Here is an 18,421-nt window from a genome sequence, read left to right on the forward strand (position 1 = left end):
GAGATGTGAGAAGGAGGGTTGATTCTGAAAGGGGAAGATCACACCTGGAGAGTGTCTACCACTCTACCAGTCTTAGCGACGAGAGGGAGAGTCAAGCAGAGGCATACCCATTCCATTCCTAGCTTGGCCAGTGGCTACCAAGTGGAAGGCAAGTGGCTAGCCAGTGGAAGGCAGTCTGCTACAAGTCAAAACTCTCCTGTGCTGGGCAGTGGCGGCGGCACGGGAGAGAGTCCAGGGTGGAGACTCAAGTTGACTGTGCGGAAGAAGGCAATGGTGAACCTCTTCCGTATTTTTACCAAGAAAATTACGGATACGCTACCAGAAGGATTGCAGTTGGAGAGGGGGGCGTTCTGGGAGCGATGTGTCCATGGAGTCGCTGTGATTCGTGAAAAGACTCGACAGCACAAGACAAGATAAGATTGATTCTTCCCTCCCTTGCAGGTTTTCTATGTTACCGGCTTTCCTCAGATACGTCTACCCCTTCCCCCCTTTTTCCACCAGAACCTTGTGTTTTCAGAAACACCACATTGCATTCCTTGACAGTGTGCACTGCTCTCATCTTTACCCATAGATGACCTGTCATCTGAACTCTATGAATTAACGGGGTCGAAGTCACCTTTGAGAAATCATTCTATCGCTCGCAGTTTATAACCATGGATGTCTACTTAGCGTACTTTCCCCCAATCAAATATTTGACCTTTTGGGCTTCAAAATTGTTCCAGGAATGCTATTTAAAATTTGAAAATGGTGGGAGAACTGTCTTGTTCTTTGCAGCTCATGCATTCTTTCTCCTTGTTTGTACAGGAAACTTTCAGGATCTGAATAAACGTAGGGAAGTGGCTGTTGATGTGATCACTCAAGAGCTTAAGGGTTATTGATAAATCAGGCATCAAGTACTTTTTACTTAAGGAAGGTGTGAATGAGAAGGCATTTTACTCTGGATATTACGGTGGAAAGCTTGTCAAAAATAGATCAGCTATTCTTAACTTCAGCCAAGGATGAAAGGAGCGTTTTCATTCTTACCAGTGTAGCCATGCGTAGAACACTTTTACTCAGGGTCGTCTTTTGAGTTTTGTGCAGAAACCTAGGATGCCTGACCTGCTCATGAGCACCGCGTGCTCATAACCCTAAAAGACCCAGTCGTGCCCATAGGTGGTCCACATTAAAATCATAAATCTTCTTAACCATGGCAGAATAAGCTAAACAAAACTATGGAGATGAGTGATCTGCACAGCTGAAACTGTTCAAATTGGAAAAAATTTAAAAGACTCCCCAAAATCCACAGGGTATCAGGCATAGTATCTAGTGGGCACTCAATAAATGCTATTATTATTGCTTCTACTACTACTAATAATAACAGTAATAATAGCAATGATAATAATAGTATTTGTTAAAGCATTATGGTTCTAACACTGTTCTATGTGCAAGTTAATCAGATTAGACATAGTCCATCCCATATAAGTTTACAGTCTAAGTTAAGTACTGCTGTTTCTATTGTAATAATAATATTTATGGTATTTATTAAGCGCTTACTATATTCCAGGCACAATACTATGCGCTGGGCTAGATACAAGCAAACTGGGTTGGACACAGTCCCTTTCCCACGTGGGGCTGACAGTCTCGATCTCCATTTTGCAGATGTGGTAACTGAGGCACAGAGAAGTGAAGTGACTTGCCTAAGGTGGCAGAGTAGACAATGGCGGAGCCAGGATTCATTCATTCATTCAATAGTATTTATTGAGCGCTTACTATGTGCAGAGCACTGTACTAAGCGCTTGGGATGAACAAGTCGGCAACAGATAGAGACAGTCCCTGCCGTTTGACGGGCTTACAGTCTAATCGGGGGAGACAGACAGACAAGAACAATGGCAATAAATAGAGTCAAATAGAGTCAAATAGAGGATTAGAACCCCTGACTTTCCGAATTCCAGGCCCGTGCTCCATCCACTAAGCCATGCTGCTTCTCTATTACTGCTACTTTACCATGTCAGACCAGTGATGCTGTGTCATTTTGAGCCCCAGGTTAATTTGGAACATGGCCTCAAATAGTTTTGTCTTTCAGAGACAATTCTCTTTCGTAGCGAAAGCCGCGAGCTGTCCTAGGACACTAATGGGAGAAGGAAAATACCTCCGTAACCAACTTTGCCAGGAGGGAACCAAATGGCCCAGGCTTCTCCTGGAACAAAAGAGAAAGGGGATGAGAAGAGATGAGGAAAGGGAGAGAAAGAAACAAAAAGCAAAGGTGGAAAGGAAGAAGGGAAGGTACCTTTTCAATTCAATTCAATTCAATAGTATTTATTAAGCGCTTATACTGTGTGCAGAGTGAATGAACAATGCAGCAACAGATAGAGACAATCCCTGCCCATTGATGGGCTTACAGTCTAATCAGGGAAGACAGATGGACAAAAACAAGACAACTTAATCACGATAAATAGAATCAAGGGGATGTACACCTCATTAACAAAATAAATAGGGTAATAAAAATATATACAAATGAGCACAGTGCTGAGGGGAGGGGAAGGAAGAGGGGGAGGAGCAGAGGGAAAGGGGGGAAGGGGGCTTAGCTGAAGGGAGGTGAAGGGGGAGCAGAGAGGGAGCAGAGGGAAAAGGGGAAGGTCAGTCTGGGAAGACCTCTTGGAGGAGATGAGCTCTCAGTAGAGCTTTGAAGAGGGGAAGAGAGTTAGGTTGGCAGAGGTGAGGAGGGAGGACATTCCAGGACAGCGGGAGGATGTGACCCAGGGGTCGACGGCGGGATAGGCGAGAACGGGAGAAGGTGAGGTGAGCGACAGAGGAGCGGAGCATGCGGGGTGGGCAGTAGAAAGAGAAAAGGGAGGTGAGGGAGGAGGGGGCAAGGTGCTGGAGAGCCTTGAAGCCCAGAGTGAGAAGTTTTTGTTTCGTGCGGAGGTTGATAGACAACCACTGGAGGATTTTAAGGAGGGGAGTGACATGCCCAAAGCGTTTCTGCAGGAAAATGATCCAGACAGTGGAATGAAGAATAGATTGGAGCGGGGAGAGACAGGAGGAAGGGAGATCAGAGAGAAGGCTGACACAATAATCCAGTTGGGATATGATGAGAGCCTGTACCAGTAAGATAGCCATTTGGATGGAGAGGAAAGGGCGGATCTTGGCGATATTGTAAAGGTTTGTGCTTGCTATCCCAGGAAGCTCATCTTTGGGCCGCTGCTCCCAGCTGTGAGTGGTGGCTTCAGCGCCCGACCCCACATGGGCCACCTCAAGTGAGGGGCCAGGCCTGTCAGGACCCATAGCTGGCTTCCATCTCGTCTATCTCGCCACTGACGTCTTGCCCACATCCTGCCTCTGGCATGGAACACCCTCTCTCCTCATATCTGACATACAATGAATCTTCCCATCTTCAAAGCCTTATTAAAGGCACATCTCCTCCAAGAGGCCTTCCCTGACTAAACCAGCTCCCTACTGAATCACCCTGACTTGTTCCCTTTATTCATCCCCCCTCCCAACCCCACAGCACTTATGTACATATCTGTAATTTAGTTATTTATATTAATGTCTCCCCTCTAGACTGTGAGCTCCCTAAGGGGACAAGAATGTGTCTTGTTATATTGTTATAATTGTGGTCTCCTTAGTGCTTAGGACAGTGTTCTGCACACAGTAAGTGCCCAATATGATTGACTGACTGATACATCCCTGATGGTGACCTCTGGCAGTGACTTCCAAAGCCACCTACCCCATTGGGAAGCAGCATGGTTTAGTGCAAGAACACGGGCTTGAGAGTCAGAAGACGTGGGTTCTAATCCCGGCTCTGTCACTTGTCCGTTATGTGATCTTGGGCAAGTCACTTCAATTCCCTGTAGCCAGCCTACAGAGAAGGTCTTTCTGCCCACCTTATCCTGCTTGGGCAAATTGGGGTGTCAGCGGGTCTGGTACATCCCATCTGCCAAGATGTGGAAGCCCCGGCATCGCTATCTACTGGCACAGATTTGCAACAGCAGCATGTCCTAGCTCGAGTGATAATAATAGTAATAATAATCGTGGTACTTGTTAAGCGCTTACTGTGTGCCAGGCACTGTACTAAGCACTGGGATGGGTACAAGCAAATTGAGTTGGACAGAGTCCCAGTCATTCATTCATTCAATCTCATTTAATGAGTGTTTACCTTGTGCAGAGCACTGTACTAGCATTTGGAAAGTACACTTCAGCAACAGAGAGAATCCCTACCCAACAACAGGCTCACAGTCTAGAAGAGGGGAGACAGACAACAAAAGAAGTAGACAGACATCACCCATGCTCCACAAACTGGCATTTATTAATACTTTTTTTTATTCCTATGTATTTTCTCATTATTTTTATTAGTAATTTAGATCTTCTTTTAATGAATTAGGAGAGCTCTAATTGTTTTCCTCTAATTCCATGTTTTAAAATTGCACATCATAATACTCAGATTTTCAATTTGCTTAAATGGAAACACAAAGGTTTAATCTGTAGTAAAAGAGCTGCCTCAATTTAATCAGCTATATTCTGAAAATATAGAAATATTTTCTCGTTACATAGGTATCAAATTCTCTGGATTGTAAACAACAAATGCAGTACTGAATGTCTTAACCGACGTTTGCACGGATGATTTATTATTACCGAGTACTTGATCATAAACCGCTGTATCAGTGGGAACAAGGGTTACTAGAACTTGTTGGAAAATTTTTAGAATTGCACTGCAATTCCTCATTTTTGAGGAGAAACAATAAGAGGCTTAGTTTTAAAATAACCTGAAATAGATGACGCTAAGGACATGCTTACACTTTTTAATGTTTATTTTTTAGACACGAAATAATTAGTTTTACTTTATTTGCAGCCTCTAAGTGTCTTGATAAAGACAAAATAAATTTGCAATCGTAATAACGACCAGAAAGTCAGAAAAATCATTTTCTGTGGAATGTATTTGCTTGTTCAATGTGAAAACAGTAAGACGACTGAGTAAACAGGTTAAATGCAACACGTCCAGTTTGTAAGAATAAAGTAGATTTCAGTTAGTGAAAAGAAAATTGTAAAATAACCTTTAATAATGTAGTTATAGATAACCCTATGTAGACTACTGAAATTGAGATGCCATGTTAACAAGAGTGAAGTCATCTTGGCTGAGCACTCCTGAGCACTCTACTAAGCACTGGGGAGAGTACAGTACAGCAATAAACAACAACAAACAGGTACATTCCCTGCCCACAACGAGCTTGCAGTCTAGAGGGGGATGCGGACATCAATATAAATAAATACATTACAGATTATGTACGTAAGTGCTGAAGGGATGGGAGGAGGGATGAATAAAGGGAGCAAGTCAGGATGAGGCAGAAGGGAGTGGGAGAAGAGGAGAGTAAAGGTTGGGAGTGGTCTTTATCAATATGTGCGTGATTCATCTGGGCCCCTCCAGTTACCCTGATCTTACATTATGACAATGAATGTTTTGTTGTGAAGTTTTGTAGGGCAACAGGTTTGGGAAAGACATTGCAAATGAACATGTTGAGATTACGTATGCTATCCATCCAAGGAATGTGAAAGATATGGCACTTAGGAGTTGTCACTCATGTGTTAGGAGAGGAGGAAGCAGTTTTAAGAAATGTCATCCTGTCATCTATCAAATGTGAAGATAAAGCAAGTTATTTAACATATGCATATTCGGGGGAAGTATTTATAGTGTTTTACAAAACCGTTACTTAGCGTACTAAGTGTTTTTGTGGGGAAAACCTGTGTAATTCTATTTAAGTAACTATGATTGAAGCTCTAGTTCAAGACAGTGAAGAGTTGTACGAATCACTCGATGCGGAGACTTAATCCAGAACTTCAGCGAGTATATGTTCTATTTTAATAGGCAAAAAATAATGCCAGTTAGACGTAAAAAGAAACGTGATAGTCATTTCCCATTTGAAAGTAAGGTATCCCTAAAGTTAATTCCAAATTTCACTCATAATTGATATTTTTCAAATAATACCATCTATCGTATAAATATATTTGAGATATATCATAAATGATATGTCATATATAGTATCATATTTTCATTTTCATTGTTTTTCGAATACGCTGATGAGTAAATAAATGGTATTCATTGAGTGCTTACTGTGTGCAGGGCTTTAACTAAGTTCCTGGGAGAGTACAATATCACAGAGCTAGTGGACAAATTTCATGCCTTCGAGTGTACAAATGAAGAACTGAGTACACCCATTATTGCCAAATTGCATGGTTTCAGTATGTGTCTTGTTACTGGGAAGTTAAGTAACATTAGTCCTACAATGCTGTAATGTTGGAAGAAACTGCTTGTGCACATGTGCTGTACACTGTGAGTACCGTGTTTTCCTTAATACCAGCTAGGTGAGACTGCAACCTCCCCTGGCCCTCTCAACGCACACCTTTTAGCAGAACTGGGCATATTTTGCTCATATATGAAAAAAGGCAAAACTCTCAAAGAGGCTGTTTTCCCTTTAAAAATATTTGTTCAGGATTGCTTGGCTCCTTGTGTCAGGTCACTCACTGGGCAGAGTGAACCAAGTCAGAGGACATGGGATCGAATCGCGGCTCCGCCACCTGTCTGCTGTATAACTCTGGGCAAGTCACTTCACTTCTCTGTGCCTCAGTTACCTAATCTGTAAAATGGGGATTAAGACTGTGAGCCCCACGTGGGACAACCTGATTACCCTGTATCTACCCCAGCACTTAGAACAGTGCTTGGCACATAGTAAGCCCTTAACAAATACCAAAATTATTATTATCATCTGATTTTTTTTCTCGTACTCCTTCCTAGCTCCTAGAATAGCACTTTCCACCCAGTAGACACTGAATAAATATCATCGAGTCACCGCCTGGCTTACTGATCCCAAATTCCCTTCTTGATTTCTGTGCTCTCTTCATTGTGCTGAATAGCTGGGAATCAATCGGTTATATTTATTGAGCACTTACTATATGCAGCGCACTGTACTAAGTGCTTGGGAAAGTGCAATATAACAAAGTCGATATATATGCTCCCTGCCCACAGTGAGCTTACAGTCTAATGGGGAGACAGACATTAACATAAATAAAATATGACTAGGCAGGTGCGTGGGGCTGAAGGGGGGTGGATAAAGGGTGCAGATCCACTTGAGAAGACAACCAGAAGAGAGTGGGAGAGGAGGAAATGAGGGCTTAGTCAGGGAAGGCCACTTGGAGGAGTTGTACCTTCACAACCAAATGACTCTGCCATTTCTATCCAGATTTCAATTTTGGTCATGTCTTAGGCCTATTCAGGGGTGGGTGGAGGGAGGTGGTGGAAAACAACCCTAAAAACATGACTGGGTTAGATCAGATTAGGTTAGAGAAGTAACACGGTCTAGTGGATAAAGCACGGACCTGGAGCCAGAAGATCCTGGGTTCTAATTCCGGCTCTGCCACTTGCCTGCTGTGTGACATTGGGCAAGTTACTTAAATTTTCTGTGCTTCTGTTCCTTTTCATATTTGTTGAGCACTTACTATGCATCATGCACTTTTTTAAGCTCCAGGATAGATAAAAGTTAATCGGGTTGGCCACAGCCCCTGTGTCACGTGGAGCTCACAGTCTAAATAGTATGGAGATCAGGTACCGAATCCTCATTTTGCACTTGAGGATACTGAGGCACACAGAAGTGAATTGACTTGTCCAAGGTCTGAATTTCTCTGGCCTGGTTTCCTCATCTGTAAAATAAGTGCCTCCTTCTTACCCTGGGAGCCCCATGTGTGACAGGTCCTGGGTCCGATCTGATTTTCTTGAATCTTCTATCTACCAGTGCTCAGCACATAGTAAGCACTTAAATATTGCAATCACAATTGTTAGCTTAAACTCCCCATGGCCCTGCAAACACAGGGCATATTGAGAGTGAGGGCCCCATTGTTTCTTCTTAATCTGGTGGTTGTATTCGGGGAATGTTTTTAGGTGGGTTCATTAGAAAAGCGAAGAGGGCATTTCCGGTCAGAAGAAAGGCATTTTAAACAGGTTGAAAGAGGAAGAGTTCATTGTGAAGGCTTGGTTGGCTGGATAAGCCCACAGCTGCCCGTAGTGGGAGGTGAGAGGGATAAGTCGGGAAGGAGCCAATTGATGGGGAGACTTGAAACCAGTAGATAGGGAACTTTGGGGTCTTGAAAATAATGTTCTCCAGAAAGTTTTGAATGTTGGCTTGTAGAGACAGAAAGCAGGAAGATAATAATAATGGTATTTGTTAAGCGCTTACTATGTGCAGAGCATTGTTCTAAGTGCAGGGGTAGATACAGGGTAATCAGGTTGTCCCACATGAGGCTCACAGTTAATCCCCATTTTACAAATGAGGTAACTGAGGCACAGAGAAGTTAAGTGAGTTTCCCACAGTCACACAGATCTGTAGGGCATTATCGTTGTAAGTAGATATATGTTCTTATTGGGAAAAGATCCTACTGTTGATTGAAATGTTCTGAGAGCAGCAAACCTTGGTGGAAAGAGCATGGGCCTGGGAGTCAGCTGATGCTGATGATGCTATTTGTTAAGCACTTACTATGTGCCAACCACTGTTCTGAGCACTGGGATAGGTACAGGGTCGTCAGGTTGTCCCACGTGGGGCTCACAGTCCTCATCCCCATTTTACAGATGAGGGAACTGAGGCACAGAGAAGTTAAGTGACTTGCCCAAAGTCACACAGCTGACAAGTGGCCGAGACGGGATTAGAACCCATGACTTCTGGCTCCCAAGCCCAGGCTCTTTCCACTAAGCCACGCTGCTTCTCTATCAGGTGATACAGTTTCTAGTCTTGGTCATCAGCTTGCCATGTAACCTTGGGCAGCCCTCTTCAATTCCCTCTCTCAGCTTCTTTATTTGTGAAATGGGATTAAAATGATTTTACCTTGCCTTTCATCTACTCATTTGTTTGTGATTCCCTTTAATACAGCATTTTATTGTTACCTTAAATAGCATAGAATTTTCAACTCGGGAAGGTATTACTGGAAAAAAAAAAAACATGTTGCATTAGAATTCACTTCAGAGACATGGGTGATTGGAAACTTTCAGTTTACAGCAGTAGACATTTTTGGTGGGGCAGGAAATCTGAGGATGTTAACTGTCTCATTCATCATTCATACATAGTTCCTGAGCTCTTACTATCAGCAGAGCACTGTTCTAAGCTCTTGGGAGAGTACAATACAACAGTAAACAGAAACATTCCCTGCCCACAGCAAGCTTACAGTTTAGAGGACTTTTCGAGTCCGATGGTTTGTGAGAAGGTGGTGACTTTTGGGACTTTGAGCCCATTGTCATATTATTGCTATTATTAATAATAATATGCAAAACTGAGGCACAAAACCATTTTAATTTCAAAGTACATAAAGAGTACATAAGGGAAAAACTGAAACCAAATCCAAATTACAACCAGAGCATCTTTGTTGAAATACCTAATCCTCTATAAGTAAACATTTTCTCACATTTACATATGAATTGCTGAAGTCGACAACATTTCTTCAATATATATACAAAATTCTAAAAGGGGATACTCAAAAATAGCACATAGCAAGCTTACTGTTGCACAGCAAAGCAGACAGAGAGTGAATCCAGTGAGAGAAAGAGTTTTCTAACTCTGGGACCCCAGAGTTTGAGTGATTCACACTTCCTATTATGTCTGGGAAATATTACCCATCTGGGAGGTTTTCCTTCTTCCTTTCGCTACTTCTCAGCAGTCCCTTAGCTGGGACAGGAATTATGTCTACCAACCCTACCGTATTGTACTCTCCCAAATGCTTAGTACAGTGCTCTGCCCACAGTAAGTACTCACTAAATACAATTGATTGATTGAAATGGAAGCTTGACTGCTTGGGCCTGCCCCAAGATTTGAGTTTATATATTTACTTTTTTCTGATTATTTCAAAATATGTTAATGCCCTTAATTTAATACTATGCCTAACTTACCACTAGCCATCCAACAAAGATGACTATTTGTAAATATGTTCATTTCCATCCCCCATGATATCCTGTGTTCCTTATCAGTTGAATCAATACACATAAGAGTTGGTAAACAGTGATGGGAAGCAAACAAAATTACAGAATGAGTTTACACACAAGCAGGAAGGACAAGTAATTTAGTGCCACGTCTCTCTCTTTATAACCTTGACTTAGAGAGTGAAGCATTTAGCGGAACTGAAAGGTGCTTGCTTGCCCTCTGCAAGAGGCCAAAAAGCAAATGAACACAATTTTTGTTTTTATATTTGTTAAGCACTTACTATGTGCCAGGAGCTGTTCTAAGTGCTGGGTGAATACAAAGTAATCAGATTGGACACTGTCCATGTCCCACATGGGGCTCGAAGTCCTAATCCCCATTGCACAGATGAGGTAACTGAGGTACAGAGAATTCATTCAATAGTATTTATTGAGCGCTTACTATGTGCAGAGCACTGTACTAAGCGCTTGGGATGAACAAGTCGGCAACAGATAGAGACAGTCCCTGCCGTTTGACGGGCTTACAGTCTAATGGGGGGAGACGGACAGACAAGAACAATGGCACTAAACAGCGTCAAGGGGAAGAACATCTCGTAAAAACAATGGCAACTAAATAGAATCAAGGCGATGTACAATTCATTAACAAAATAAATAGGGTAACGAAAATATATACAGTTGAGCGGACAAGTACAGTGCTGTGGGGATGGGAAGGGAGAGGTGGAGGAGCAGAGGGAAAAGGGGAAAATGAGGCTTTAGCTGCGGAGAGGTAAAGGGGGGATGGCAGAGGGAGTAGAGGGGGAAGAGGAGCTCAGTCTGGGAACGCCTCTTGGAGGAGGTGATTTTTAAGTAAGGTTTTGAAGAGGGAAAGAGAATCAGTATGGCGGAGGTGAGGAGGGAGGGCGTTCCAGGACCGCGGGAGGACGTGACCCAGGGGTCGACGGCGGGATAGGCGAGACCGAGGGACGGTGAGGAGGTGGGCGGCAGAGGAGCGGAGCGTGCGGGGTGGGCGGTAGAAAGAGAGAAGGGAGGAGAGGTAGGAAGGGGCAAGGTGATGGAGAGCCTTGAAGCCTAGAGTGAGGAGTTTTTGTTTGGAGCGGAGGTCGATAGGCAACCACTGGAGTTGTTTAAGAAGGGGAGTGACATGCCCAGATCATTTCTGCAGGAAGATGAGCCGGGCAGCGGAGTGAAGAATAGACCGGAGCGGGGCGAGAGAGGAGGAAGGGAGGTCAGAGAGAAGGCTGACACAGTAGTCTAGCCAGGATATAACGAGAGCCCGTAATAGTAAGGTAGCCGTTTGGGTGGAGAGGAAAGGGCGGATCTTGGCGATATTGTAGAGGTGAAACCGGCAGGTCTTGGTAACGGATAGGATGTGAAGTGAAGTGACTTGCCCAAGGTCACACAGAAGGCAAATGGTGGAGCCGGGATTAGGATTCAGATCCTTGCACTATCCTTTTGGACATGCTTCTTCTCAATACACTGCATAAACGATGCAAATAGATTAGACAGGAAGTTGAGCTTCCAAAGCCTTCTAAAATGCAGGCCCTCTCCGTGGCCCTTTATTCAGGAAAATGAGGGGAGACCACTTTCCTAAAATAGGTAAAGAATTGAGAGGCAGTTGGTTGTCCATTTTGCTTTTTAGACACAATCAATCAGTCAGTGATTTGCTATTGTTTTAATGAGATGTTCATCCCCTTGATTCAATTTACTGCTATTGTTCTTGTCTGTCTCCCCCGATTAGACTGTAAGCCCGTCAAAGGGCAGGGACTGTCTCTATCTGTTACCGATTTGTACATTCCAAGCGCTTAGTACAGTGCTCTGCACATAGTAAGCGCTCAATAAATACTATTGAATGAATGAATTTATTGAGCACTTATTGAGCAGCAGAGAGCACTCAGTAAGTATGATTGACTGACTGACTTTCAGACCTCCATTTCACCCTCACAATAACTCCATTTCGCTGGCTGCAGCTTCTCAGTTTTTGTTCCTGATTCTTCCAACTCCAATTCTTTTGTGTGTGTGTGTTTTTGTTAAGTGCTTATTATGTGCCAGGTACTGTACTAAGATCCAGGATAGATTTAAAGTAATCAGGTGTCCCAGGTGTTCCTCACAATCTTAATTCCCATTTTAAACCTCAGTTACCTCATCTGTAAAACGGGGCTGAAGACTGTGAATCCCATGTGGGACAGGGACTGTGTCCAACCCGATTATTTTGTATCTACCCCACTGCTTGGCACATAGTAAACGCTTAGCAAGTACCATAATGGTTATTAATTGTCATTATTATTTTTCAGGTGAGGTAACTGAGGTATGGCGAAGTTAAGTGATTTGCCCAAGGTCACACAGCAGACAATTAATCTCCCCCGCTTCAAAGCCATATTCATTCATGAAATTGTATTTATAGAGTGCTTACTGTGCACAAAACACTGTACTGAGTAGTTGGGAGAGTACAGTATAACAACAAACAGACAAATTCCTGCTCACAGCGAGCTGACAGTCTTTAAGGCACATCTTCAAGAGGTCTTCCCTAACCAAGCCCACTTTCCTCTTCTCCCACTCCCTTCTCTGTCACCCTGACTCGCTCCCTTTATTCATCCCCCATTCCAGCCCCACAGCACTTATGTATATATCTGTCATTTCTTCATTTATATTCATTCAATAGTATTTATTGAGCGCTTACTATGTGCAGAGCACGGTACTAAGTGCTTGGAATGAACAAGTCGGCAACAGATAGAGACAGTCCCTGCCGTTTGACGGGCTTACAGTCTAATCATTTATACTATACATTTATACTAAAGTCTGTCTCCCCCTCTAGACTGTAAGCTCCTTGTGGGCAGGGAATGTGTCCGTTTATTGTTATATTGCATTCTCCCAAGCGCTTGGTACAGTGTTCTGCACACAGTAAGTGCTCAGTAAATGCTACTGACTAAGCGCTTGGAAGAGTAAAGCATTTCAGCTAGGAGGGAATAATAATGTTGGTATTTGTTAAGCGCTTACTATGTGCAGAGCACTGTTCAAAGCACTGGGGTAGGTACAGGGTAATCAGGTTGTCCCATGTGAGGCTCACAGTCTTAATCCCCATTTTACAGATGAGGTAACTGAGGCACAGAGAAGATAAGTGACTTGCCCACAGTCACGCAGCTGACAAGTGGCAGAGCTGGGATTCATTCATTCATTCGTAGTATTTATTGAGCGCTTACTATGTGCAGAGCACTGTACTAAGTGCTTGGAATGTACAAATCGGTAACAGATAGAAACAGTACCTGCCCTTTGACGGGCATGACCTCTGCCTCCCAAGCCTGGGCTCTTTCCACTGAGCCATGCTGCTTCTAGGTGGAAGAGGACAGGGTCTGACCATTGTGGATCAGTTAGAGAGAAGGCACCGGATCTCGACAGCCCACCAGAAGAGTTTGGAAAGGAATGGCAACAGGGATAAACTACAATGTCAGCTTCTGCCAGTCTTGTGAAGAGTGTAAAGGGCTTCCTTTTCTTAAAATTATGCAGACAATTCACCTTGTCCTTCTGGTGCTACAGTACCAAAATTGATTTGTCGAAGGAACCTCGTTGATATTCTCTGCTCAATTTTCAGAGGGATCATATACCTAAAACTGTTTGCTACTGAATATAATATCAATGTATTGTCATGTAATGCAAAAATTTTTCAACCTCAACAAAGTATGCTACCCAAGGATTTTTACCTTTTTGGGTCTTGTTTTCAATTCAATTTTATTTTTCCAAAAACTCACATTTCTTTTTGGCTTCCCCTTTTTTTCAACAAACTACAACTCTTTCCCCACCTCTACCACTCTCCCCTTTGCCTGGCTTCCCGGTCACAGGGGGCAGTACAGCAGTATCACTGACTTCCAAAGTCACTTTGGAGAAATTCTCTTTTTATTGCTCTTTTTCACTCCGCATACCCAATCAGTTAGAAAATCTACGTATTTTCCATTCACATCTCTAGAAACTTCCTTTTCCGGTCAGTCTGTAATCGAGTTTTATCTCAAGCCTTTGCAATATTTTAGGTAAAGACTGACCATCTCCTCCTCTCTGGGCTGTACATCTCCAGTGCTACCAAGCTCTTATGGTTTCTTAACACTGCTAACGGTGTTATTCCTACATATTACTTTATCCACAACATTTCCAAGGAGCCCACTTCTAGTGTATTCTCACTGCCCGTGGCATCTTGGGATCATATAAAATACCCTCACCCTGTCCTAAACCTTATATCCTTATTTCAGTGTAATAATAATAATAAAAATAATTACAGTATTCAATTGTTCATTCAGTCATCTTTATTGAGCGCTTACTGTGTGCAGGGCATTGTACAGATCTCTTGGGAAGTACAGTTCAGCAACAAATAGCAACATGGTTCAGTGGAAAGAAGGCTTAGGAGTCAGGGGACATGCGTTCTAATCCCGGCCCCGCCACTCCCCATGAGTTTCCCATCACTGTTGATGGCACCACCATCGTTCCTGTCTCACAAGCCATAACCTTGTGGTTATCCTTGACTTCTCTCTGTCATTCAACCCACACATTCAAACCATCACTAAATCCTGTCGGTTCTACCGTCACGGCATCGCTAAAATCCACCCCTTCCTCTCCATCCAAACTGCTATCACGTTAATCCAAGCATTTGTTCTATCCTGCCTTGATTACTGTATCTGCCTCCTTGCTGACCTCCCCGCCTCCCATCTCTTCCCACTCCAGGCACTAAATACTCCACTCTGCTGCCCGGATCAATTTCCTTCAAAAACGTCCAGACAATGTTTCCCCACTCCTCAAGAAGCTACAATAGTTGCCCATCCACCTCCACATCAAACAAAAACTCCTCGCCATTGGCTTTAAAGCACTCAATCACCTTGTCCTCTCCTACCTCATCTCGCTATTCTCCCAGTTCATCGCAGCCCGCACACTTCGTTCCTCTAATTCTAACCTCCTCATTGTACGTCGTTGTCTCCTGTCTCTCCACCTACCTCTCGCCCACATCCTGCCTCTGGCCTGTATCGCCCTCCCTCCTCATATCAGACAGATAATTGCTCTCCCCCATTTCAAAACTTTATCGAAGGCACATCTCCTCCAAGAAGCCTTCCTTGTCTAAACCCTCCTCTCCTCCCACTCCTTTCTACGTCATCCTAACTTGCTCCCTTCATTCATCCTCCTTCCCAGCCCCACTGGGCATATGTATAATTCTGTAATTTTTTATGTATTTATTTATGTATATTAATGTTCGTCTTACGGCTTTGACTACCATCTCTACGCAGATGACACGTAGATCTACATCTCCGCCCCTGTCCTCTCCCCCTCCCTTCAGGCTCGCATCTCCTCCCGCCTCCGGGACGTCTCCACCTGGATGTCGGCCCGCCACCTAAAACTCAACGTGAGCAAGACTGAGCTCCTCATCTTCCCTCCCAAACCCGGTCCTCTCCCAGACTTCTCTATCACCGTGGATGGCACGACCATCCTTCCCGTCTCTCAGGCCTGCAATCTCGGTGTCATCCTTGACTCGTCCCTCTCGTTCACCCCACACATCCTATCCGTTACCGAGACCTGCCGGTTTCACCTCTACAATATCGCCAAGATCCGCCCTTTCCTCTCCACCCAAACGGCTACCTTACTGCTACGGGCTCTCGTTATATCCCGGCTAGACTACTGTGTCAGCCTTCTCTCTGACCTCCCTTCCTCCTCTCTCGCCCCGCTCCGGTCTATTCTTCACTCTGCTGCCCGGCTCATCTTCCTGCAGAAACGATCTGGGCCTGTCACTCCCCTTCTTAAACAACTCCAGTGGTTGCCTATCGACCTCCGCTCCAAACAAAAACTCCTCACTCTAGGCTTCAAGGCTTTCTATCACCTTGCCCCTTCCTACCTCTCCTCCCTTCTCTCTTTCTACCGCCCACCTCGCACGCTCCGCTCCTCTGCCGCCCACCTCCTCACCGTCCCTCGGTCTCGCCTATCCCGCCGTCGACCCCTGGGTCACGTCCTCCCGCGGTCCTGGAACGCCCTCCCTCCTCACCTCCGCCAAACTGATTCTCTTTCCCTCTTCAAAACCCTACTTAAAAATCACCTCCTCCAAGAGGCGTTCCCAGACTGAGCTCCTCTTCCCCCTCTACTCCCTCTGCCATCCCCCCTTTACCTCTCCGCAGCTAAAGCCTCATTTTCCCCTTTTCCCTCTGCTCCTCCACCTCTCCCTTCCCATCCCCACAGCACTGTACTCGTCCACTCAACTGTATATATTTTCGTTACCCATTTTATTTTGTTAATGAATTGTACATCGCCTTGATTCTATTTAGTTGCCATTGTTTTTACAAGATGTTCTTCCCCTTGACGCTGTTTATTGCCATTGTTCTTGTCTGTCCGTCTCCCCCGATTAGACTGTAAGCCCGTCAAACGGCAGGGACTGTCTCTATCTGTTGCCGACTTGTTCATCCCAAGCGCTTAGTACAGTGCTCTGCACATAGTAAGCGCTCAATAAATACTATTGAATGAATGAATGAATTCCCCTCCAGACTGTGAGCTTGTTGTGGGGAGGGAATGTTCCCATTTGTTGTTATATTGTACTCTCCTAAGCACTTAGTAAAGTAAGTAAACTCTGCACACAGTAAACACTTAATAAGTATGATTCAGTGAATGAATGAATGAATCTTCCAGTTCTGTTGTATTGTACTCTTCCAAGTGCTTAGTACAGTGCTCTGCCCATTCTAATCACTCAATAAATACCATTGATTAATAGATATAAGAGTTTTAATATGAGCACAGAGAAGCACCATGACCTAGTGGAAACAGCACAGGTCTTTGGAGTCAGAGGACCTGGGTTCTAATACCGGCCCTGTTAATCGTCTGCTATATGACTTTGGGCAAGTCACTTAACTTCTCTGTTCTTCAGTTACCTCATCCGTAAAATGGGGATTAAGACGGTGAGCTTTATGTGGGACAGGGATTGTGTCCAACCCGATTATCTTGTATCTACTCCAGTGTTTAGGAGGTAGCTGGCACTGAGAAGTGCTTAAAAAATACTGCAATTCTTGTCATCTATCCCATCTGAAGGGCAGGCTGGAAAAAAGAAGAGTGTTAAGTTTTTCAGCCAAAGATTTAAATGTCTGATCTTCTTTTTATAGGCAGATCCGTTTAAAAAATAATTTTCACCCTTTTCTATCTATAATCCTGGATAATAATCATAAGTTATTAATACAGAATGAAATGTGCTTCAATCTCATATGCAGCATAGCCTAGTGGAAAGAGCTCAGGGCTGGGAGTAAGACCAGGATTCTTCTCTTGCTTCCGCAACTTGCCAGCTGTGTGACCTTGGGCAAGCCACATAAATTATGTCTGCCTCATCTGTAAAATCAAGTTAAAATACTTAGTCTTTCTCCCTATTAGACTGTGAGCCCAGTTTGGGACAGGAACTATATCTCCCCTGATTATGTTGAATCGACCCCAGCGCTTTGCACAGTATTCGGCACATAGTAGGGACTTAAGTAACACTATATATGTGTGTGTGTGTGAGTGTGTTTATGTATTTATATGTGTGTGCGTGTATACGTACAGGCACATATACATATGTGTTAATGTGAAAATTTCTAAAATGAGAGAAATGGTTATTAATGATAATGCAAAAAGGCAAAGGGAAGTAATGGTGCACAGAAGTATTCTTTTTTGTGTATTTCACACAGTTCTCTTTGTTATTTCCTATAATGTTGTCATTATTTTTGTTTGCTTTGCAGACCCCAGCTGAGCAGGCCAAAGCCAGGTTTCAGATGGTTCTTGAAGCTGCGGGTAAGTCTTTATAAAATAACAATGTAATAAATGAGAAAATAAAAACAGTTTCTGTTCTCCACCATCCCTTACTGGACAGATTTGATGCAATAATTATTTTCCTTTAGCTTTTATGTTTTTAAAAGGTGGTGTTTAGGGAGGAATTCTGTTTTTGTTCCCCGATGGCTGTAATTGCAGGAAAATGAAATCTTTTTTCCCCCCTCTTTGAGAATATTGACTTTAAATCCCCTCCAATTGCTTATGAAAATGAAATTATTTTGTTTAGGACCTCTTCCTCTTAGATGTCATTTATTCATTCTTTTGGATGTATTGAGTGCCTACTTTGTGCAAAACATTGCACTAAGCACTGGGGATGAATAAAAGAGAAATAAGGCTCAATCTCCGGCTTTCATGGGAACCCCAGTCTAAAAGTGGGGTTTGGAAGGTTGGAGATGGGCCAACAAGGAAAGATTAAATTCAACAAGACAAAGCAACCTAAGAGCCCAAGAATAACAGCACCCCCTGCCCCACCACGCACACCCCTCCCCACCCCAGCAGACTGACTTTATCCCCCACGGTTCTGCCGTGTGTTCATAGTAATTTCCAGTGTGCAGTTTTACCATTGCAGAAATCTATTGCTTTTTCTTAAATAGTGCTCTAATAAATGCTATTTAAGCATGGCGCAGGGGATAGACCACAGGACTTGAAGTCAGAAGGTCATGAGTTCTAATCCCGGCTCTGCCACTTTTT

General features: G+C 43.7%; 1 protein-coding gene across 1 annotated transcript in view; it reads left to right on the forward strand.

The window, feature by feature from the left end:
- Positions 1-18,421, forward strand: part of RSRC1 (arginine and serine rich coiled-coil 1) — a 382,357-nt gene that overhangs the window by 193,910 nt on the left and 170,026 nt on the right. The window contains exon 6 of the mRNA XM_029072604.2: positions 17,641-17,692. Coding sequence (XP_028928437.1) covers positions 17,641-17,692 — 52 coding nt within the window. The remainder of the gene's footprint in view (positions 1-17,640; positions 17,693-18,421) is intronic.

Source organism: Ornithorhynchus anatinus, chromosome 1, assembly GCF_004115215.2.
Source record: "Ornithorhynchus anatinus isolate Pmale09 chromosome 1, mOrnAna1.pri.v4, whole genome shotgun sequence".
Taxonomy (NCBI): Eukaryota; Metazoa; Chordata; class Mammalia; order Monotremata; family Ornithorhynchidae; genus Ornithorhynchus; species Ornithorhynchus anatinus.